The following is a 24118-nucleotide window of genomic DNA, read 5'->3' on the forward strand; positions in this document are numbered from 1 at the left end:
ACACTAAATGTTGAATTGCTTTACTGTTATAATTTTGTTGTTTAGCAATATTTATAATATATATTTATATAATATTTATAATATTTTAGACTTGGTTGTGATGAGGATGTGCACAACCACAGGCTCCGCATCGGTCAGATTGCATTACCAGTGGAAGCTGTTTAAAGGGACTACAGTGGTCCCTCCTTTATTGCGGGGTTATGTTCTAAAAATATCCTGCAAAGAATGAAATCCGCGAAAAAACTCTGCGACTAGCCAATCAGGATGCAGAACACAATGTGCATATGACGTTCATACACTTTAAAAAACATGCAAATTTGTGCTAAAAATAAATCCGCGAAAGAGCAAGACTGTAGGTGAACCGCGTTATAGCGAGGGACCACTGTATACGCTTAAAACATTCCTAATGTGTAGAATGAGCTCAGACCTGTTCACCACAACTGCCTCTAAAATCCTGCTCTGTCACTCAGAAAGGGGTGACTTCAGGTCTGAAGTGCCGTCATGCAGGAGCTTAATATAGAAACTACAGTTACACGTAAGACCTGAGGTGGCAGTAGTGAGCATAAAAAGGACCAACTTGCATCTAGTCCCTTTAAACAGATGAACAGTTGCATAAAATTACAAGAAAGCTGATCAAATCAATAAAAAAATATTAATTACAGTAAAAGAGCAAGAGTGCAGATACAATACTTTCAGTGTCATATGCGCGGATAAAAAGAACTGTTTCCTGGATCTGAAATTGTCCGAGTTGAGGCCTGTCTCACATCCTCATGAAGACTGTTCCAGATTTTATGCATGAAACTGAAACTCAGCCTCACCGTGTTTAGTCCTGACTCTGGGAACCACCAGGAGACCCCTCCTGACGTTCTCAGGGCCTGAGATGGTTCATACTTTGGTGCTAAACCATGTATTGTATTGTAAGATTTATTCGGACCATAAACAAAACATAAAAACACAAACTCATACCAACTCAAAATACAGCCTGCCGTGATCGTGGCAGTCGTGAGCTCAATTTCAGATGTGCAGCTCAATACATTTACGTCTTAGTACAAACAATTGTGTCTTACCTTTTGCACATTTTAAATGAGGCTGTCCGAAAAGGAGTGGGGGGAAGTAAACACTTATTAAGTCCCACCCCTTTTAAGTACTGTCAGTCTCTAGTTCTGTTTACTTTTTAGGCTTCCTTAAAACAGTCATTTGAGCTCTGTGATCTAAATCAAGTTGTCATATACAGTGTGAGTACGACCAATCAACGCCAGGTTTACAACACAACAGCCAGGGCTGGACTGGCCATCGGGAGATTCGGGAGTTTTCCCGATGGGCCGACGTACTTTTGGGCCGGATGGGCCAATCACACCGAAATAAGGCCCGTAATACCTGACACCGACCCACAATTAACGGGAAAAGCCATCAGACTCTCTATTATTACATTTATGCAATTACACAACTCCTCCACTAGAGGGATGTGACGCCTTTTATACCCGTCTAGTGGCGCTTTCTTGAGTCATGGTTCACAGATAATCTGGTATAATGAGCAATGGGCCTCTGGGACAAAACACTCATGCCCCTCACATTGTGAATATAAGAGGAAATAGTTTATTGTAACTCCCTCCAGGACCCACAGAACCTTAGAGCGCTATTTTTTGTACATTTTAGACAAATGTTTGCAAAGAAGTGCATGCTGGGAGTTGTCAGGTGACTCTGTCTTGCCCCTCGTCGTCTGTGCAGTTTGGAAATCTTCTAGTTTCCATTGAAAGGATTTACAATGTTTGGCCTTTTTGGGACTTCTATTCTCACTCCTCACCTCCTGAACTCTGTGGTGAGTTTTACCGTTTCATCTTAAACCTACAGTGGGATCATCTGGTTGGTTTTGAGAAGTTTATTTGTGTTGCAGTCTCGAGTGGAACTTCATTAACGGAACGCACATTTTAAGATTGTTAAATAATTTTACAAACGTTCCTTCAAGTTATAAATGACAAGATTAAAGTTTGTGAGTGCTATGAGGTGGTAGCTTGAATTCGGCTGAAACAAAATGCAACTATTGTCCTCGATTCGTAGCTTATGCTGTTTTAGTTCAAGCCAAGGGCTTATTGTTTTGCTCATCACCTCGACTATTGCATTGAATATGACCGTTTTTTTTTTTTTAGAGGGCCAGTCTTGACCCAAAAATCCCGGGCCGATTTTTTCTGCCAGTCCAGCCCTGACAACAGCTGAACATGAAAAGTCAGAGATTTTCTTCCAATACATACCTAGAGAATATCCAGTCTATGTATTGGTATTTATACTGATATTTGGACACCGTTTGAGGTCTACGTGTAATTTATTCCATATTTTAGGACCGCAAACGGACACACAGAAACCATTTCCTGCAGCTGTAACAGTGAGCAGGCCGTTACAGTCGTCTCTAACCCGCTGGAGACAAACGCATGGATAAGTCTCTCGAAGTCTGGTTTCGACACTGCTCCTCAGATGTTTCTCAGATTGTACAAAGCTGCTGATGGTATTGCTTTGATGAAACCCATGTAGATAACAGAACGTCTAACACAAACGTCCAGGAGCACAAACATTTGAGCGACCACTGAAAAGTATTTTGCGATACTGAAAAAGAAATGTATTACATAAATTGAGTCAAAACATCAATATTCTGGCTTCAAGTGCTTTCTGCAGCGACTGAATGGCACTGCTCTCCCCTCTCTTTCTTTCTTTTTTCCTTCTTTCTTTCTTTCTTTAGGTCAGTGGACAAAGAAGAAGTGAAATATGGCGCGACATTGCCAGGAGCCTGGAGCGATGAGGGCAATGAGGAGGAAACGATCGGGAGCGGACCGGAGCTCTCGGGGAAAAAGAAGAGCTGGAGTGAGGGCAGTGGAAGTGGATGTAAATGTAGGTTATCTTCAGTCTATCGGGTTAGGCCTCACTGTAAAGAGAAGGACCGAGTGAGAGAGAGAGAGAGCTGGGTGGCCTTTGAGAAACGCAGAGGGGACAGCCCAGGTTTCCCAGAATGCTTTTCACTGCCAACATTAGTCACAGAATACAAGAGGGTGAATGGCTGCTTAACCAAGAACAATGGCCCCGGAAGAGAGCCGTGCGGAGGAGAGGGGACAGGAGAATGAGGCTGATTACAGATTCAAACACAGAACTGAAACCAAGAATGTGGGCTATTGAAAACCCCCCCCCCCCTCCTTCGCTGAGCTGATTTCCAGAGGGGCCTTTTCCCGTGTGGAGTTTGCATGTTCTCCCCGTGTCTCCGAACGGGTGTTTTTGTGGTACTCTCCGCGGTATAACGTCAGAGCAAATAGGAGCATGGGCACAGGAACCTCAGCCCTGACACTGTTCTCCACTGAGCATCAGTCTGGTACTGCTCCATAGAGATTAGATTTCCCTCCAGTGCAGTTTCAGCACATGGGGTGCAGACTGTGGAGTAGGATCAAATGCAGTGTGGTTTTTTCCAGCTCTTTGGTGATCGTTTCATGCACATCTTCATCTCTATCTTACAGTTTGTTGGTTAGAACATGGTTTACTTATCGGAGTATTCATGGGGAGTGGTCTCCTGCTAGTGCTAACTGCTGCCTGCAGTTGAATTGAAGTACAGATGGGTTTTGCATTTCTCGAATCCCCCAGGGCGAGCCGCCATATTGTGTGTCAATCGACAATGTTTACGTATGGCTCACATGCACATAATAATCTTTAAAGGAATAGGCCACAGTTTTTACACACTGAGATTTGGCATCCACACAGTAAAGTGAAGATTACTGCGCGGATTTCGAACTACTCCTGGTATTATTACGCCTTACAATATAGTCCCCCCTTTTATCCGCTTAGAAAATCCACATTGTTTAATTTTGTGTAATTATACTTTGTAGTGGAACACTTCACGTAACCATATTTAAATAGGGAAAACGTGGAAGAGCTTGGTAGCTTCTATCTTGACCTGTTTTGGAGCTATAGTGGAGAGAGGGAGAGGCTAAATGCTAACGCCGTCTGCGCTGTGTTTACGTGACTGAAGGCACGGGTGAAGATCAGACAGGTCCTAAAGAACTCGTCTAAGCTAAGGTAAGAACATATCTCAGTATGTAAAAACAGTGGCCTATTCCTTTAAAGCATTTTAACCATATTACAAAAACGGATTCACAGATTAAGTCGTGCTCATCATTTGAAGTCCAAGACACTTGTGACTGCTGCTGTTTTGCCTGTTTGGGTTTTTTTATTTTTTACAAACATGAGGTCACTGACTCATCACTGCGTCTCGTACGCCCGGGTGGGCTCCTCATCTTTGTCCTTACACATTTAAGCATTGGTATCTTTTGATTTACAAATGTATTGCTGGACTTGTCCCTCCACAGGTTGGTGGCCGGTGTCCTGGAAATACGTCCAGCAAACAGCTGATGGTTGTTAGGGGGATGATGGTGTGACGTCTGGAGCGAGTGCAGGTGAACGCGGACTTTGAAGTAAATGCAGTTGAAACCAGGGCAGCCTCGGGTCGATCCATAATGTGCTCCAACATGCGCGAAAAACGGCCTTAGAATTAAAGGAAATAAGCTGTTCATCAATTCCCCTGTGATAAAATGTAGGGAGCGGACTTTAAAGTCTTGGGTCAGGATCGAAGCCCTCTCTGTTTATCCTCTCAGCCGTAGATTACGTTTCTGTCTCTGTTCCTGCTGATACATCACTTCTGGAGAATGGAAATATTGTCTCTTCGTGGTGTCGGGATCAGCCCCACACAACACAGTAGGGCTGCACAATATATCGCGAAAAATATCGTATCGCGATATTAGCTGATGCAATATCTGTATCGCGAGAAGCCACAATATATCGCAACATTACCATAGCCTTCATCTGACTGAGATCGACCCATTTTTCGTTTAACATTTACTAGTTTTGTTAAATTCTACCCTTGTTTTGGTCCTGATGGGGTGTTTTTAAAGTCGTTCAACAACTTCAGACAAAATTTTCTTTAAAAAAAAGGAACATATTGTGTTTGGTAAAATATCGCAATAATATCGTTACCGCGATATTGCACAGCCGTATCGCATATCGCAAGTCACTTCAATATCGTGCAGCCCTACAACACAGGTGTGAAACATTACTTCAGGATATTATCAATGATCCGTAGCACAAACAACTAGACACACAAGGTGGCACCACATGGAACTGTGGGGGAAATGTGACGTCATCGACAATCTATCTATTTGTCTAACCGTGTTTTTATCGAACTCAGCGACGCTGCTACACACATTTTTCAAAACTAAATATTTCATAGATTGCTGTGTGCTCATCAGTAAATGCTGCTCCAAAAGTGCGCCCTCCCCTAAACGAGTTGATATTAGTGATAATGTTTGCACTGTACTATCAATATGGCTCTTGTTGCCCAGAGACAGGACTAAACATGGTGAAGCTACAGTTTATCTTTTGCAGCTGAAATCTGGAACTGTCTTCCAGAAGATGCGAGACTCTGACAATGTTCCAATCCAGGCTGAAAACGATTTAGCAGTGCACTCTTTGATATTTTATTGTTTGTACTTGCTGTGTGATGTATGTAGCCTACTTTAAAGGAGCATGATGGAACTTTTGAAGTGAAAAATATATATATACATATTGTAATTGCCATGTATTTGTCCTTTCCGTGACTGTGAGGGTGGTTAGCACTGTGCCGTTGCCTCCTCCATGGTTGCGCACACAATCCACCCAGAAAACCTCCCAGAAACCCTAAAAACAACCGTCACCGAGGTCTCCATGATGGAAAGTAAAAGCGCTGTGCTAACAAATACACACTAATATCACAAGTTCCATAATGCTCCTTTAAATACCTCCCTATTCCATAAATTACTTGGAGTTTCGTGTGTGTGAATTATGCTACAAAGGAACACGTCTTAGGTGGAAACACGCTTATGCCTATTGTTCATGTTTTAGGTGAGGGAAACCAGTCAGCCAAAGTCCACACACAAAGACAAAGCGTGTTCCTGGGAAATGAACCGGCTGAATACTAATCCAGGCTATGTATTATTTACCTTACTCTATTATTCATGTTATAACATCGCCTTTAGCAAAGTCGACTCCCTGGTATCCTCTTGGTATTGTTTTTTTTTTTCGACCAGTGAATCGCTGCTCCACTCCGGGAGCCTCCGAGGAGCTGCTCCCGCCCGCCCTCTCCACAATGAGACGTGAACGGCGCCACGTTAGGGTCCTTACCACTGGGACCGGGAGAAAGAAAGTCCGGGGTCCAAACCAAAGACCCAGGATTAGATTTCCCATCGGCCCGAGTGAGGAGTTGGACGCTTCTGTCAGTCTCCCCCAGGGGAAACTGAAGCTACCACCGAGTATGGAGCGCTTTGTGACTGTGTCTGTGAAAGGCAAAATGTAAATAAAGATCTTCTTCTTCTTCTTAACTGTGGCGGACGTGTCGCTTCTCATCTGTAAGGCTTCGTCAGCAACTCGTGTTTTTGTTTGACAGCAGGCTGAATACCGTTCAAGTAGGAGGGGTCAAACTTATTGTTTATTGAGTGTGCATTCTGTCCTCTTTGGCCATTATATAGGCCTGTGTGACACCTCATTTGAAAGCTAAGACCCACAAAAATGACCTTCTTCCTTGCGTTGTTGCTGTGTTGTGTCACCTTTTTTAATGTTTTTTTTTCTTTCTTTTTTTTTTTTCATTTTTGTTGATTTTTTGTCATTTTTTTGTTGAGTTTTTGTTGAATTTTTGTCACTTTTTTGTTGAGTTTTTGTTGAATTTTTGTCATTTTTTTGTTGAGTTTTTGTTGAATTTTTGTCACTTTTTTGTTCTATATCTATATCTATATATATATATATATATATGTAGACCCGTGGCAAAATGTCAAAAAGTTAAAGGGTAAAACGACAACACAGCGGGGATAAACCTTCTTCCTTGCTGTGAGTCAGTGGCATTGACAGTGTAGCGTGTGACCTATGCCCTATCGCCATGGTTACCACATACCAAGAGATGAGCAAAAACCCCACTCCAAATCCCAAATCCCCAGACCACTTCATGACATTGGAATCTCTTCACTTCCTGTCTTGTGAATGACTGATCAGATGAAGACTGTGATGATCTTTTCCTTAAGCTCTCACAACCAGAGATGAGAACTCTTTACTGACCTTCGAATTGGACTAAAGACTGAATCTCAAACATCCGACTTGAGTAATAAGCCTGTTCTTTAATTCATGGACAGTGAGAATGAACTCAACCAATCTGTTCTAATGATGAATTTTTCCCAAGGTCAACAAAGGTGCAATGTACATACTGTACATACTGTCGAAATGTCGGTAATGCATTTGGAAAGTTAGTGAAGTTGTTAATGTGTTTATCGCAATAGAAATGTATTTCCTGAATTCTCTGCCAAGATAAGCCTTCCTCCCATCCCACTTGGGCACCAATCATATCGAGAGTTACGGACTGAATCGATTGGTCGAGTCCCGCGGAGACAAAGGGGCCGCCCCCGGTATAAAGGAAGGGTGCATGGAGTAGTTCCCTGAGTTCGAGTTGAAGCCGTTGAAGTTTTCTCTTGGAGTTCAAACAGACGGAGAAGTTTGAGCCCGCCATTTGACGTGATTTGTAACTATCAGTTACTTCTTTTAAGAACAGTTGCATTTTTCCTACAAGACAACAACATTTTAGATCGCTGAGCTTCCAGCGCAACCATTTTGAGTCTAGCTTGTCAAGCTAAACGCCCAAGGCCCAGAGGAGCTGGAGACAGGCCCCCGTCCCCCCGCCTCGCCTGCATCAGCTTGAGATCGCCACCCGAGAGACCATGACCACAGGCCGTCGGACACCAGGACTTTGGAACGCCGGACCACAGTTGGCGTGGAAAACCTTTCTCTCACGGTCGTAAGCGCATCTCACAGACCTGGCTCAATAAGACTCACATAACTTCTACGCAAACCACCTTACTGACTTTCAGATGCAATTTTAGAACATTTTATCTGATTATTCATTCTGTTAGCCTTCTAGGTTATCCTGTTTGCACTTTAATATTTAATGCCATCTGTTAAGTAAGGATTAAACAACTCGGAGCCGTGCATTAGAGCGGAGTAACACCACTCTGCTGCGCGTCGTGGTGTTCTTGACTCCGCGTCGTGCATTATAACGTCTAATGCGGCTCCTCGTTGTTTAATCCGCTTATACCAGGGTCCCACAAACGCAACATTTATAATAAATGTTTTTTTTCATTTACTAAAGTCACTAAATATGCCAGACTACGGGACTATTTTGTGTGGGTTATTAGCCGGTCACTGAAGGCTGGTCTCAGAGCGAGTCATTCTCCGCAGCTATTACGAGGATCTCAGTCAGGCTCAACGACACAACATCAGCACAGAATCACAACACAACAGGACTAACCCGGAAACACTTTTCCCTGGAAGTAAACACCGATATGCGGCACTCGTGGGCAGGAGTTATTTCACTTTTACGCTGTTTAACCTGAAGCTAAAGCTAGCTAGCTCAACCAGCTCAACTGTTTATGGAAACAGCTGCGGTGGAGTTGCTCACACCTGGGCCCCACGAACTGAAACTTTTATGTTTGACTTTACTAATCCAGACAAATATGTTTAAACGCAGGATCATTTTATGTACGCCTGAAAATGATGAATAGCCTTAACCGTTTTCAATAGAAATGTAAAGCTCATATGTTATTAACAGTAGCTAACCTAGCTGCTCACTCTCCTCTACAAACATTTATCAAACGTTTTGTTTTGGCCAAAAACGTTGAAATTAAACAAAATCAATCTCATACGTTCCTGTCAGTCACTAATTACGCCTTTATCTGATTCAGCTGTGTCATGCGTTGCTATGGCGATGCCCACCACAGCGGAGTGATATCCCAGTGATTTAACTACCGGACTACGTGTGCGGTTATACCAAAATAATGCACGCTTGTTAGCACCCACCAGCCAATCAGAATCGAGTATTCACCCAGACCATGGTATTCACCTTATTCCGGAGGCTCGCGTGGGCGCCGCCATAAATTGTGCCCGCCCCTTTTCTCCTATGTGTTAACATGGGGCTGGAGAAGTCCACATAAAATCAGCCACTACACGAAAACAAAGCCGTTTTCAGGCCGCACAGAGAAACGCTGCAGTGTCGACATGTTGGTGCAAATGAACATCGGCCATTTTACACAAATCAATCGAGTAAACATCAGATTTGAGCGGAGAATATTTTCCCTCGTTCTCCGTTAAAATGAACGGGCTTCGCGCTCGACCGGAAGTGTCAGGACAACGAGGTGCCGAGACGACGCAAAAAGTGGCAAAAGTGGGCGGGGCGGAATAAGGTGAATAGATACAGACGGCATCTCGTCATAGAAGGGGGCGTGGCCTCGCCAAGGGGGAAAATAGAATCTACTGGGAAACAATTTTCCACTCGTTTATTATTTCAGACTAAGAGTCAATGTGTATCGTTCAAGAATCGTTCAATTTGAATATTCACAATTAACAGATCACAGTCCAGTCCGGCCTTACCCAAATCTAAGACCTACAAAACTGATCTAAATGGATTTTTTTCTTGTGTTGTTGCTGTTTTGTCATGGCTTTTTTTGTCACTCTTTTGTTTCTTTTTGGGGGTTCTTTTTATTGCGTTTTTGACCCATTTTTGTCACTTATTCCATCAGATTGTTTTGTGCATTTTTGTGAAGTATGGAGCAGGAGATTTTTTGTATTGATTTAAAAAAAAAAAAAAAAACAAAGAAGAAAAAAATAATAATAATAATAAAATCATTTAAGTTTCTTTAGTGTAGGGTAAGCAGGTGCTGGGCAGATGTGGGAGGTCATACATCTCTCAACAGCTGCCCACACAAACCTCGCTTTTTTTAACACACCATACAGCATAGGGCTCATCACGAATATACACATCCTCTTCAGTATAGGGTTAGCAGGCACCTCTGGACTTCCGCTAACTCCGGTCTCTTTTTAAACACACCACCTATTTTAGGGCATACCACAGTCAATCACAAATGTAGGACAAGCAGGTGCTGGGCAGCTGTGAGAGGGTAAACATCGTTCGACAGATGCCCACTCAAACCTTGTGTTTTTTAATGCAATACACAGCATAGGGCTCATCACATATACATCCATACATCCTCTTCTTCCTTTTGTGTGTGTGCTGTGTGTGTGCCTGTGTGTGCCCGTGCATGCCTGCCTGTGTGCGTTGTGTGGTCTGGTGGCCTCGTCGTTGTTTCCATTGCCACTGTTGTCACCATTGCATCACTGTTGTTTTAGCAAACAATCATTAATAATAATAGTAATAATAATAATAAAAATAAATGCATAAATAAATAAATAAAAAGTTAAAATCGAAAGTTGATTACATCTGGTGTGTGTGTGTATGTGTATGTATATGTATATGAGTTTAAATGTGTACATGTGTGCGTATGTGTGTATATGTATATGTGTGTATGTGTATATGTATTTGTTGTTGTTGTTTTTGTTGTTGTTTTTTACATTGGTTAGGCCGTCTAGTTTGTACTTTTTTTTCAAGAATGGGGTAGGAATTTATAAGATTTTTTTTCTTCATCCAACTCCTGTTCTTCTTTTCATGGAATGTATTGTTTGTTTGTTTTTTGTTTGTCTTTATCCTAGGTTGCATTACCTTGAAAAAAGAATCAATAAAATGAAATGAAATGAATGAAAATTATATCAGGTTGCCTCAGGCCCTGGACGACCTGATATAATCAATAGAAAAATTAATTTACAGGTTTATCAAGATATTTTGCAGAAAAAGCTGAGACATTCACAACATGCATGGAATAAGTAAGTGAACCCCTGTATTAAATATCTGACTGACTCTTTTGCAGCGATAACTGCTTTTCTGTAGTTGCAGATTAGACGCTCACAACGATCAGGATGAATCTCGGACCATTCCTCTTTAGAAAACTGCTGCAGTTCAGTGAGATTCAGCCGGTGTACTTACTTATTCCTCCCTGTCCTGTGAATATTTACATGCTATGGCCAATAAAAATGTGATCGAATGTAAATGTTTGGGTGGTATTAGCTCAAGCAGACACTGTTTAATCATTCTTTGTCATTTTGTTGAAGATCAGACCACATTTTATGACCCATTTAGGCAGAAATGTGAGAAATTCCAAAGCGTTCACGTACATTTTCCTCCCGCTGTAGAAGTAATTTAATCACAATGTTAAACAAGCAATCGGTCCCTGGTCTTTAGGCGTTCCAGCAAAGTTCAAATCGATGCGTTCCAATATGTGCCTCTATAGTGTCCACAGCCCTCACCGGACATCCATATGATTGATTTGCTTCACCGAACAAAAGCCACAGAAGAGCTTCAATCACTGCTGATGTCCTGGGGCGTAGGCAGTGGTGATTATAGTGAATATAAATGTTAATTCCATCTCTTTCCACTTTCACAGAGAGAGGCAGAGGTGAGGTACAGCGGGCCAACAGGGGGTTAAAAGCCAATTCCGAACACAAAATGATATTGCTCTACTGTGCAGTATCATTTAGTGGGTTTCCGTTTGATGCCCATAGTTAGAACGCCACACTTTAAAATGGGACACTTATCTCTGCAGCGGAGGAGCCAGGTCTAGTTGTCAAGGACCTGTCATTTTTAATCTGCGTTTCCACGGCAGCAGAATGTTTTATTTATAAAGTCGCGAAACTGCCCCAGATCTAAAACGGGGTCTGGCTTAGTCCACGGAGACGGTCACAGGGGGAGCCTTATACATGACAGCAATTAGGAGAAAAAATAACACAATTCAACTTCTCTGCATATTTTAACCTCTTAACGCCCGCCTGTTACAAGAGTATTTTCTCCAGTTCGGCTTTACCCAAATCCTGTAGGCCAGTGTAACACCTCATTTGAAAGCTAAGACCTACAAAACTCATTTCAATGGATCTTTTTCATCACGTCATCAAATTTTTTTCCATCTTTTTTTTGGAGGGGTATTCAACTCATTTTGGAACTTTTTTAATCAATTTTTTTTGTCATTTTTTTTGTCATTTTTTGTCATTTTTTTGTCATTTTTGGTCATTTTTTATCACATTTTTTGTCACATTTTTGGTCACATTTGTTGTCATTTTTTTTTGTCATTTTTTGTCATTTTTTATCACATTTTTTGTCACATTTTTGTCACATTTTTTGTAATTTTTTTTGTAATTTTTTGTCACATTTTTTGTCATTTTTTGTCATTTTTTGTCATTTTTTGTCATTTTTTATCACATTTTTTGTCACATTTTTGGTCACATTTTTTGTCATTTTTTTGTCCTTTTTTGTCACATTTTTTGTCACATTTTTTGTCATTTTTTGTCACATTTTTTGTCATGTTTTGCCATTTTTTTGTCACATTTTTTGTCATTTTTTGTCACATTTTTTTGTCACATTTTTTGTCATTTTTTTTGTCATTTTTTTTGTCATTTTTTGTCACATTTTTGTCACATTTTTGTCACATTTTTTGTCATTTTTTTGTCCTTTTTTGTCACATTTTTAGTCATTTTTTTGTCCTTTTTTGTCACATTTTTTGTCACATTTTTTGTCATTTTTTGTCATTTTTTTGTCACATTTTTTGTCATTTTTTGTCATTTTTTGTCATTTTTTGTCACATTTTTTGTCATTTTTTGTCACATATTTGGTCATTTTTTTGTCATTTTTTGTCACACTTTTGTAATTCTTTCGGCACTTTTTCGTCAAAGTTTTCTCACTTTTTTGTCACATCTCCATCATTGTTTTCGTCTCAGTTCTGTCGCTATTTTCACAACTTTTTTCCAGAAGCTGTTGGATTGGGGTAAAGCCAAGCTGGAGAAAATGCTCGGTTCAGGTGGGAGTTGAGGGGTTAAACGCATTGAACTATTTGTTGTTGTTTTTTTTATCTGTTGGATGCCAGGGACACGTTAGATTTACCTCTCTTCCAGTTCAGGGAGGCAGGGCCCAAGAAGCTGCGATTGTGTCATGTCTGTGTCAGGTCTCGGCTTCCAAAACGTGTTGCTGTTATTTTCTGATTGTCAGTCACACAATTTGCAGTGAAGCAACTTTGGGAACTAGCGATCAGGCTTTAAAATAAAATCTCCAAGGGTCTGTACATTCATGGAGGATTTCTAGCGTGGCTTTGACCTCGCTTAAGAGTGGTCGATGGTTAAGAACCGCTGAAAACTTCTGGATCGATCATAATTAGCAATGATTAATGGCTAATGCTAACGGCTATATGAAAAATACATTGAGCTGGTAAACAAATGCTGAAAAGTTTCCCAGACTAGCCAGCATGCTAACTGTTCACATACGTTAGCGTAGATACAGACGGCATCTCGTCATAGAAGGGGGCGTGGCTTCGCCGAGGGGGAAATAGAATCTTTAGAGAAGCAGTGTTTTCCACCCTTTTTAGCCATTTCTGGTGGAATATCAACTTATTTATCACACATAAGTAAAGTCAAGTGTAAATCAGGCCCATTTGGATATTTTCTCACAGCAGATTGTTCAGTAGAAGTGAAAAAACGGCAGTTGTAGCTAGCGCTAGCTAACCGTTAGCATTAGCCCGTTGCTAACATGTAGCATCAGGTTAGCATTCTCTTTTTTATGTATTTATGGGCTGTTGAACCACTTTGCTCCTCCCCATGTCTTTGTATCATTATTTAGTAGAAAACTATATTCATAATCCAGAATTTGTTAAAGTAGTTTTTGAATAATTAAAGAAAGTTTAGATTTTTCTCCAAATTGTTTTCCCCCTTAATTGTTTTCAAACATGACCATATATGGGCGATTCCAGAGATGCCGTCTGTATCTTTACGTTACGTTTATTGCAGTTTAGTGTTAGCAACTATGCATATCCAAATCTCAAAGCGTATTGACAGCAGAGTTTACAGCCCATATGCCAGCGATGCCTCGTTTGAAAGCCAAGACCTTCTAGTTTCCAAAACTATGTGTAAGTATATGTGAGTGAAACACAACTTACATGACATTTGCGGTTTCTAATCCCTAATCATAACCCTAACTCCCTGATCAGGGGGAAGATGAGTTTCTATTATGTTGAGGTAAACTATAATTTTAGATCATCTCTTGTGTTCAAAGGTGCACTATGCAACTTTCTATACACACATTTTCTATATTGGACATTTCAGTGACCCAGCAGCTGTGTGGGTGGTTAGCTGATGCTTCGGATCAATTTTATTTCAGGTTTTTTTAGGGTTTCTGGCAGATTTTCAGAATGGTATGTATATGTAACCATGGATACAGCACAGTCAGCAGAGAAAACTGTTGAATGTTTTTCAGAATCGTTTTAGAGATTTTTTACTGTGCTCTAGGTTAGGGTAGGTTAGCTTACTTTATTTGTACCCAGAGGTAAATTTGTCTTGCAATTCTGAGAAAACTAGTCAAACATTAGAACACATTATACAAAGATAAACATCACATACATACATGTTTAAATATGAAGCTTGTAAGTGCTCCATATGACTCATCACACAGATTGACAAAGTCTTGAACAACTGAGCCATGGTGACTTTCATTTTTGTGAAGTAGACTTACAATAACTGCGTCATCAGCGTATTTTAAGATGATTCTGTTTTCATGCTCACTCTGACACATGCTAGTGTACAATATGAACAACAGGGGTGAGAGAACAGAACCTTGGGGTGAGCCCGTCGAGACAGTGCGCTGGTCAGAGAGAGAGAACCCAGCCTACAATTTTCAAATTAAGATTGAAATCATCCATAAGCCGCTTGGCAAGCAGATATGGTTGCATCGTATTAAAAGCTAATGTTGTGTAAATTTGCTAACCACCCAAGCATCCGCTGGGCCACTGAAAGGCCAACAGTTCATATTCCAGTCTTCTCACATGTTAGCGCTTTAGGCCTTGTGTTAAATATGTGCATTGCGAACTGAATCTATGTTTGCGAAAAGAAAAATGCCTGAAAAACGGCTTTTACAAATTCTCCAAAATGGCTTAGCTGTGTAGGATGAACTCCAATTTCACGTTCATGTTCCACGAATACCATTACGTTACATTTGGATTCACCTGCACACACACACATCACCTCGTAAGATGTCTGCAGAGGAAAAAAAAACTCCCACTGATGAGGTTTGTTTGTTTGTAAAGGCGTGAAAAGGAGCTGAGTGAGAGCTGAAGGCTGTGATTGCAGATCATCGGAGTGAAATAAAACATGTGTTGATGTGTTTGCGGAGGGATACTCCAGACTGAGTCATCTGGCTCTGGGCTTTCACACAAAACACTCATTCAAGCAGACAGGCTGCGAACACCGCTCTGCCTAATCATTTATTTATCCAACACAACAGCGGCAGGTCAGCGGAGAGCGGGGAGAAGGCAGGACGAAGCTAACACGGTACGCCATCATTTGAAAATTAGAGCTTCAAACAAAATCGCAATTATTTTTCAACAACACCTCCAGCCAAAACCGGGGATGAGATTAAAAGAAATGGAACAAGACCTACACCAAGATGGAAACTAAAGAAGAACATCAAATGATTCTCTAGCCTTCAGATCGCACTCATTTAAAAATACAAGCACCTACTCACTTTCACTTATGCAACACTTCAGCGTCGGCCAGTAGAGAAGAAGATGTTTAAGGGGGTGAACAAAGCAGGTGTGTAGTGGCTCCAGGCAGCCTCGTCGTTTTAGTTGTTTTTATTTGCATGCCTCGAGGTGCGTGGGGAAGAGCGGTACAAGCCATCCTCGGCAACACCAGGCTCCCTCTGCATAGGAGATCCTTTTATCCTGCTGCAATCTCATTCTATGATCCTCATCGCTCATGCAAAAGTGAGGGGAGTTTAAATCAGACTGCGTTTCATGTTTGGGTCTGATTCCTATACCTGCAGGTGTCAGGTACAAGATGGCACCAAGTTTCGCCTGCTTGCCCTGTGGACTCCTTGAGTATGAGGCCACGGCAAACGCGGCACGTCCAGTACATCACCAATTTGAGTGGCGTTGTTATGATTGTTGTTGTTATGATTGTTGTTATGATCTCGTGTAAAAAGACTCAAATAGACTTGGCGCGAGCTTGTATTGCAGAAGCACAGATAGGGAGTCCGTCCTCCACGGTGCCTCATTCCATTCGGCGTTTGCCTGTTTCCCAGCTCAGCCGCATCCGCCGCGTTTGTAGTTCGGACTTCCAAACTGAAGCTGACGACTTAGCAAAACGATTCAGACAAAGACAATCGAAACAAAAATGGTTTGACAAGGCTCCACCTGTGCCGCTCTCACTCCGGTGTGAAGGCGGCCGTAGAAAGAATGTGTGAGGACGATTGGATTACTCCTCTGAAGAGGCCAAATGGATCAACTCGGTAACGCTTTAGAATACAGCCCGCGTTCCAGGTGTAAGTACGGGGTAACAAGAAAGTAATTATACATGTAAGTACAGGTACTCTTACATGTGTAACAAGGGGGGACAATGTGTAACAAGGCAGTACAAAGTGTAACAAGGGGAACAATGTGTAACAAGGCAGTACAAAGTGTAACAAGGGGAACAATGTGTAACAAGGCAGTACAAAGTGTAACAAGGGGAACAATGTGCAACATGGGGGAACAATGTGTAACATGGGGGAACAATGTGTAACATGGCAGTACAAAGTGTAACAAGGGGGAACAATGTGTAACATGGCAGTACAAAGTGCAACAAGGGGGAACAATGTGTAACATGGCAGTACAAAGTGTAACAAGGGGGAACAATGTGTAACAAGGCAGTACAAAGTGTAACAAGGGGAACAATGTGCAACATGGGGGAACAATGTGTAACATGGGGGAACAATGTGTAACATGGCAGTACAAAGTGTAACAAGGGGGAACAATGTGTAACATGGCAGTACAAAGTGCAACAAGGGGGAACAATGTGTAACATGGCAGTACAAAGTGCAACAAGGGGGAACAATGTGTAACATAGCAGTACAAAGTGCAACAAGGGGAACAATGTGCAACAAGGCATTACAAAGTGTAACAAGGCAGTACAAAGTGTAACAAGGGGAACAATGTGCAACAAGGGGGAACAGTGTGCAACAAGGCAGTACAAAGTGTAACAAGGGGAACAATGTGCAACAAGGCATTACAAAGTGTAACAAGGCAGTACAAAGTGTAACAAGGGGAACAATGTGCAACAAGGCAGTACAAAGTGTAACAAGGGGAACAATGTGCAACAAGGCATTACAAAGCGTAACAAGGGGAACAATGTGCAACAAGGCATTACAAAGTGTAACAAGGCAGTACAAAGTGTAACAAGGGGAACAATGTGCAACAAGGCAGTACAAAGTGTAACAAGGGGAACAATGTGCAACAAGGCATTACAAAGTGTAACAAGGGGAACAATGTGCAACAAGGCATTACAAAGTGTAACAAGGCAGTACAAAGTGTAACAAGGGGAACAATGTGCAACAAGGGGGAACAGTGTGTAACAAGGCAGTACAATGTGTAACAAAGGGGAACAATGTGCAACAAGGCAGTACAATGTGTAACAAAGGGGAACAATGTGCAACAAGGCAGTACAAAGTGTAACTACGTGTCGAGGTGTAGTAAAGATATTCATAGAGCAATTAATGGAGCTAACATATAGTTGTGGCCAAAGGGAATGTGGGATCATAAATTATGCATTCATTTTAATGTTGCAGGACAACAGTATTACTGTTGTGAAAGTGAAGACATGACTCCAGGCATTTTTATTGATTGTTCTTTATTTATTTATTTTATATTGAAAGTAATTACACACTGTCACCACAGCAATACCCTACTGCAACATTAAAATGTTTGCACATAATACCACATTCCCTTTTGCCACAACTCTCTGAGCGCTCAGCACCACTAATTGTTCCATTTCATTCATACGGCATTGACTTGGCGGTTTTGTTATGATTGTATGATGTCACTTTTGAATGAAATAAATAAAAAAATATGAAAATGAATACCTTGACACATAGTTACACGTTGTTACATGTTGTACTGGCTTGTTACACATTGTTCCCCTTGTTGCACTTTGTACTGCCTTGTTACACATTGTTCCCCTTGTTACACTTTGTGCTGCTTTGTTACACATTGTTCCCCCTTGTTACACTTTGTACTGCTTTGTTACACATTGTTCCCCCTTGTTACACTTTGTGCTGCTTTGTTACACATTGTTCCCCCTTGTTACACTTTGTGCTGCTTTGTTACACATTGTTCCCCTTGTTACACTTTGTACTGCCTTGTTACACATTGTTCCCCCTTGTTACACTTTGTACTGCCTTGTTACACATTGTTCCCCCTTGTTACACTTTGTACTGCCTTGTTACACATTGTTCCCCCTTGTTACACTTTGTACTGCCTTGTTAGGCCCGAGCGGCCTGCCGTCGCAAGGGCCTATTGTAATCGCAATCACAGCGCAGTGCGCGCAGCGCACTGAACCTAAGTGCGCGGAGCGCACAAAAACAGCGCGAAGCGCTGTCCCCATGTCAACCGTAAACTCACCGTGTAAAACAGTGACAGCCCACACCAAAGGTGTGGGCCCTTTATACTTATTATTGCATTAAAATGAATGGGGGTATATAGTGTGAATGGGGGTATATAGTGGGTGACGAGCGCGAAGCGCTCGTCATCCACCCAGGAGCCCCACGGCTGCGTGCGGATCGTTGAAAGCTTTCCAAAAATGTATATTATGATATCGTCGCGAAAGCGACGATATTGTTTTTGTAAAAAATATTATTATTATTCTTTCTTTCTTCTTCTTCTGCTCTTTGAGCAGGAATTTGACCCCCTGAACATTGTCGAAAACTCACCAAACTTTGCCCAAAATTCAGGTTTGGTGAAAAATTAATTTAAATGTGTGTTTTATATTGGGGAAATAAAAAATGGCGCGACAGCGCCACCTACAAAAATCAAAATACATTACGCCAATGGGGGAGGGGCCAGCGTCAACTTTGTCATAGAGCGACGAGATTCGGTACAGACATTCGTCATGTGACGACAAACAAAAAATATTATTGTGGCCACGCCCCCTGACAAACCGGAAGTCCGCCATTTTGACAGGAAGTCCGGAGAATGCTGAGTCAGCGTTTTCGCTGACGTCGCATTTTAACGAACTCCTCCTAGGGCGTTTCACCAAATGAGCTCAAAATCGCTCCAGCTCATGTCGAGATGTGGGGCATCAAAAGTTATTCAAATTTTTTGGCTAAGTTTTACGGTTTGTTTGCGGCGAAGCCGCAATCTTTACGAAGAATTTTGCTATTCATCAAAAACTAAAAATTGCTCCCATTCGCACAAACAAACTCCGATTAAAAATCGGAAATATACATTTTATTGACCTTTCACCCCTGGACACAACAAATGTGAAAAAGTGACATTGGGCGCGACAGCGCCCCCTCCAGGTGCAGAAGAAAAAATGCATTATGGGAAAAAAATTAGTTTCTCGGAAATGGATAAAATTCGGTACAAAAATAGTTGATGGTGTCCCGATTCAAAAAGCCAATGAGACCCATATCGTATTTTGTGCGGTGTTGCCATGGGGACGCCCGGGGCCCCCCATGTTATCCAATGGGGCTGACACATAAATCTCACATTATACAACATTACAGCGCGTTAGCGCCCTCTGTCAGGAGCTTGTGGACAGTGGTCATGGAAGTACGGCCCGTTAGGGCCGTCTGACGCTAATTGTGAAATTAAAAAGATTACGGGAGCGCTAGCGGCCTCTGAAGGCTGGAGCCATTATTGACATGGAGAGGCTAAAAATGTTGTTTTGATGTTTACTGACAACGATTAATGGCACATCAGGGCAATAAAATGCAGTGTGGCAACGTTGGCGCCCTTGGTAGGGTTGTGGCAACAGAGGCGCTAAAGGAGGCACGGCCCGCGAGGGCCGTTCGATGCCGCTTGCGGCTTTAATTACACATTGTTCCCCCTTGTTACACTTTGTACTGCCTTGTTACACATTGTTCCCCCTTGTTGCACTTTGTACTGCCTTGTTACACATTGTTCCCCCTTGTTACACTTTGTACTGCCTTGTTACACATTGTTCCCCCTTGTTGCACTTTGTACTGCCTTGTTACACATTGTTCCCCCTTGTTACACATTGTACTGCCTTGTTACACATTGTTCCCCCTTGTTACACATTGTTTACCCTTGTTACACATTGTACTGCCTTGTTACACATTGTTTACCCTTGTTACATGTTGTACTGCCTTGTTACACATTGTTTACCCTTGTTACACATTGTTTACCCTTGTTACACATTGTACTGCCTTGTTACACATTGTTTACCCTTGTTACACATTGTTTACCCTTGTTACACTTTGTACTGCTTTGTTACACATTGTTCCCCCTTGTTACACTTTGTACTGCTTTGTTACACATTGTTCCCCCTTGTTACATGTTGTACTGCCTTGTTACACATTGTTCTCCCTTGTTACACACGTAAGAGCACCTGTACTTACATGTGTAATTACTTTCTTGTTACCCCGTACTTACACCTGGGACGCGGGCTGTATTCTAAAGCGTTACCATAAACTCCACATCCTCCAGGTGTGTCTCTGTTCCCTCCCTGCTGCGCTGTAAAGCTTTCCTCTCCATGAGCCAATTTAGGTCACTTCTATGCGCCTTGTGCCACTTCTATGCCTCATTGTGCTGAATGGGAATAAGGTCAGTGGAAAGCTGACTGTTGTTCTGTGGCTGATGGTGTGATGTTTAGTGCGGGCGCGTGTGAACACAGACTGAACTAACTGTGAAGCAAATGCGTCTGAAACTCGGGCGGTCTCGAGTCGACCCATAAGGCGCTTCAACATGTGTGAAAACGCCCTTAGGCAAAGTTCCTCCAGCAAATCATTCAGTCATAACACTTTCATAACGCTGTCTTTACACGGCCACCTCATGAACACTGTACATGTGGCCGCTCTGTGCTGGAGACGGCGGTGTTACCTTGTAGCCCATGGCGATGCGGCGCTGGGTGTTGATGCTGTGGTCGTTGCTTAGTGACGGGCCGGCTTCAGGACGCCCCTCATCTCCTCCTCTGAGAGAGAGATCAAAATAAAGCCACATGAGGGATGTGTCTAAGAAAAGAAAATGACCTCACACATTGGAATATTACCATTAGTACTTCATGATCAAATGGAAATGCAATTCTACGACGATTGTTCCTCTTTACAGTGCTTTCATATCAATCATCGTGTAAACAAAGAGTGGATGTGTCAGCGCAATGATACAACAATAGTTCCAAGATTGTCTGTTGAGACGACAACTCAGTTAAAGGGATATTTCAGGATTTTTGACATAGGGCCTCATTTCCTAGTTATCCAGAGTGTTGCTGGTACCTGGAAAACATTTTTTTTGTAATTCATGCAGTTCTTATGTTTGAAGAGTTTCGTGGCGCTAGGCGAATGCAAGGCTAGCGCATTTCTATGATGTCAGCTAGCCTGCATTAAAAACAGTGTGACCCGCTCCACAGAGCACCTGAGGCAAATCACTTATAACACCAGACTAACCATATAAATGTCTGTGTCGACAGAATCATTTTTGGAATGTAACTGATCTTGCATCACATGAATGATTGCATTTTGAGGGACTGTTTTCTAGCAGATCACTCCGCCGCAGCGTAGCTTATACAACCACGAAGCTGATGCTGCTCAAATATACATTATTTTAAATGCAAAATGGTTAAAACACTCTGCATAACTAGGAAATGAGGCCCTATGTCAAAAGTCCAGAAATATCCCTTTAAGCCTCTGCTGCCAACATTACAAGTGTTTGTAGCGAAAGCATCTTGCACCTACAGAGAAACATCGAAAGGATGTTTTGTTAAGCGCTGCATTTGTGGTCAAACCACCATCGCGTGTTTTGTGCTTCGACTTAGAGCACCAACACCGTGGCACCGTGAGAAACACATGGAGGTCAGAGCTGCCGTTTAAAGAGAACGATAGAAAAGTGATCTTTTTCCTTGTATTGTTGCTGTGTTGTTTTTGTGAGTTTTTGCTGCACTTTCATTGCTCTTTTTGTCCATGGTTTCTTCTCTATTTTGACACTTTTTTTTCCCCAGGAAGCTTTTAGATTTGGCCCTACATAACTATATGCTACTTCTACCCAACAAAAATGTCAGGGAGCTGCTTCAGCAGACTGTTCAGGAAGAACCTCTTAACTGAACCGGGCGCATTTTCTCCAGTTCGGCTTTACCCAAATCTAAAAGCTTCTCAACTGGAGAGCAACAGTGACATTTGAAAGCTCCTTTTTGTCACATTTTTGAAGTTTTTTGTCTCTTTTTTGTCACTCTTTGTTGCACTTTCATCCTCATTTTGAACCGATAAACTCTTCCAAGAATCATCGGCTTTTCTGAACATGTTTGTTTTCTACATAAGACCACTAGTGCGGGGAAAGTGTGCTCCCTTTGATGTGGCTGTGGGGGCGGCACGGTGTAGCGCAGTGGTTAGCGCTCGAGCTTCATAGCGAGAAGGTCCGGGTTGGGTTTGTGGCTATGTCTGTGGAAGAATAAGGTTCTTCTTCTGCATAAATGTTCTTCCAACTTCCAGCCCTGGAGCGCGCATGTGAGACGCACCACTGACAGCAAATGAAACGAACAAAGCTCTAAATAAAATGCCTCGCAACAAATCACCAGGACCAGACGGATGGCGGGGGAAAAAAGGGCATGAAAGTGCAGCAAAAGAGGAGCAAAAACTCAATAAAAAAAGGAAGAAAAAAACAAGAACAAGAAACGGGTAAAAACGAGATGAAAAATAGCGTTAAAAAAAGGGTTGACAACACGGTAACAACACAAGGAAAAAGATTCATTTGATCAGATTTGCAGGTCTTAGCTTTCAAATGAGGCGTCGCACATGTAGACTGCGAGCTCCAGTCGAGAAGCTTTTAGATTCGGGGGTTGGGAGGTTTACTCTCTTGGCCAATGGAGCAGCAGATACAGCATCATGTGACACGTGCGCAGTGTTTGCGTGAACTGTGGCTTTAAAGCTTTATTTTATTTTAGAAAAACTGGGCAAAGTTAAAAGTTCTTTCTCAGTGATGTTGTGCGGGCGGCGCGGTGGCACAGCGGTTATCGCTCACGCCTCACAGCTAGAAGGTCCCGGGTTTGATTCCCACCTGGACGGGGCCTTTCTGTGTGGAGTTTGCATGTTCTCCCCGTGTTCCTCCGGGTACTCCGGTTTCCCCTACCACTAAAAACATGTACAATAGATTCCCCTCTGGGGCCAGGACTCCCCTGAAAAAGAGATTCTTAATCTCAGTGGGACTATCCTGGTTAAATAAAGGTCAATAAAACAATAAAATAAAATATGGAGCTAAATTCTAATGATTTGTCCGTCCATGGGAGTGGATCTCTCCTTCTGTGGTTCTCCCCAAGGTTTCTCTTTTCTCCTGCCGGGTTTTTGAGTTTTTCCTTGCCGTGCTGGAGATTCTAAGGACGGGGGGACGCCCACGCCGCTCGTCGCTACCTCCTATTGGACATTATATTTGCCATTATATTCACCTGAACTTTTAATTGTCATATTTATTGCTCTGTTTTATTGCCTTGTTTTTTGGTGGAGGCGACTTCTGTTGTGATATTGGGCTATACAAAACCATTCAACTTAAACATGATTGATACTGGGTTGTATTCCCTTGATATTTGGAAAGTAACTGTATTCTAAATACTCTCAAATGACAGTGTGAGTTAACCAGAATACAGCTACTCAAAATGAGTATTATAAATACATGTGGTCACTCCCCAACACTGGTTGCTTCAGATAACGCTTAGCAATGGTGGCTAATGGTAAATGGTCTCAACTTATACAGTGCTTTTCCACCTACTTTACAGCAAGGATCCACTCACCCATTCACACTCCAATGTACACAGACACTGGAGGCAGTGAGGTGTCTTGCCCAAGGACACAGCGACAGTGTGCACCTTCAGGAGGCAGGATTCCAACCCCCAACCTTCCAACCATGAGACGACCCGCTCTACCATCTGCGCCACTGTCGTCCAAGCTACTGCTATTGCTAACGCTAATGTGAGCTAACCCTGAGCACACATTTAATATGTCGAAATATATAAATATATATATATATTTTTCATTTCATTTTTATTTATTCTTTTTTCATGGTAATGCAACATAAAATAGAGCAACAATCCAACAAAAAAACAAACAATAAATTTAATACATATACATATATATATTATACTTCCCGCACGTCAATTTCGTGTGGAGTTTAGATGCACAGAC

The 24118-nt window shown here is 42.0% G+C and overlaps 1 protein-coding gene across 1 annotated transcript in view; it reads right to left on the reverse strand.

Moving 5' to 3' along the window:
• Positions 1 to 20921, reverse strand: part of st6gal1 (ST6 beta-galactosamide alpha-2,6-sialyltranferase 1) — a 204973-nt gene extending 184052 nt beyond the window's left edge. Inside the window, exon 1 of the mRNA XM_079566342.1 lies at positions 20835 to 20921. Within this exon, the coding sequence (XP_079422468.1) occupies positions 20835 to 20846 (12 nt within the window). The 5' untranslated portion in view covers positions 20847 to 20921. The remainder of the gene's footprint in view (positions 1 to 20834) is intronic.
• Positions 20922 to 24118: the final 3197 nt, after the last annotated feature.

This window comes from Gobius niger (assembly GCF_951799975.1).
Source record: "Gobius niger genome assembly, chromosome: 11".
Lineage (NCBI taxonomy): Eukaryota > Metazoa > Chordata > Actinopteri > Gobiiformes > Gobiidae > Gobius > Gobius niger.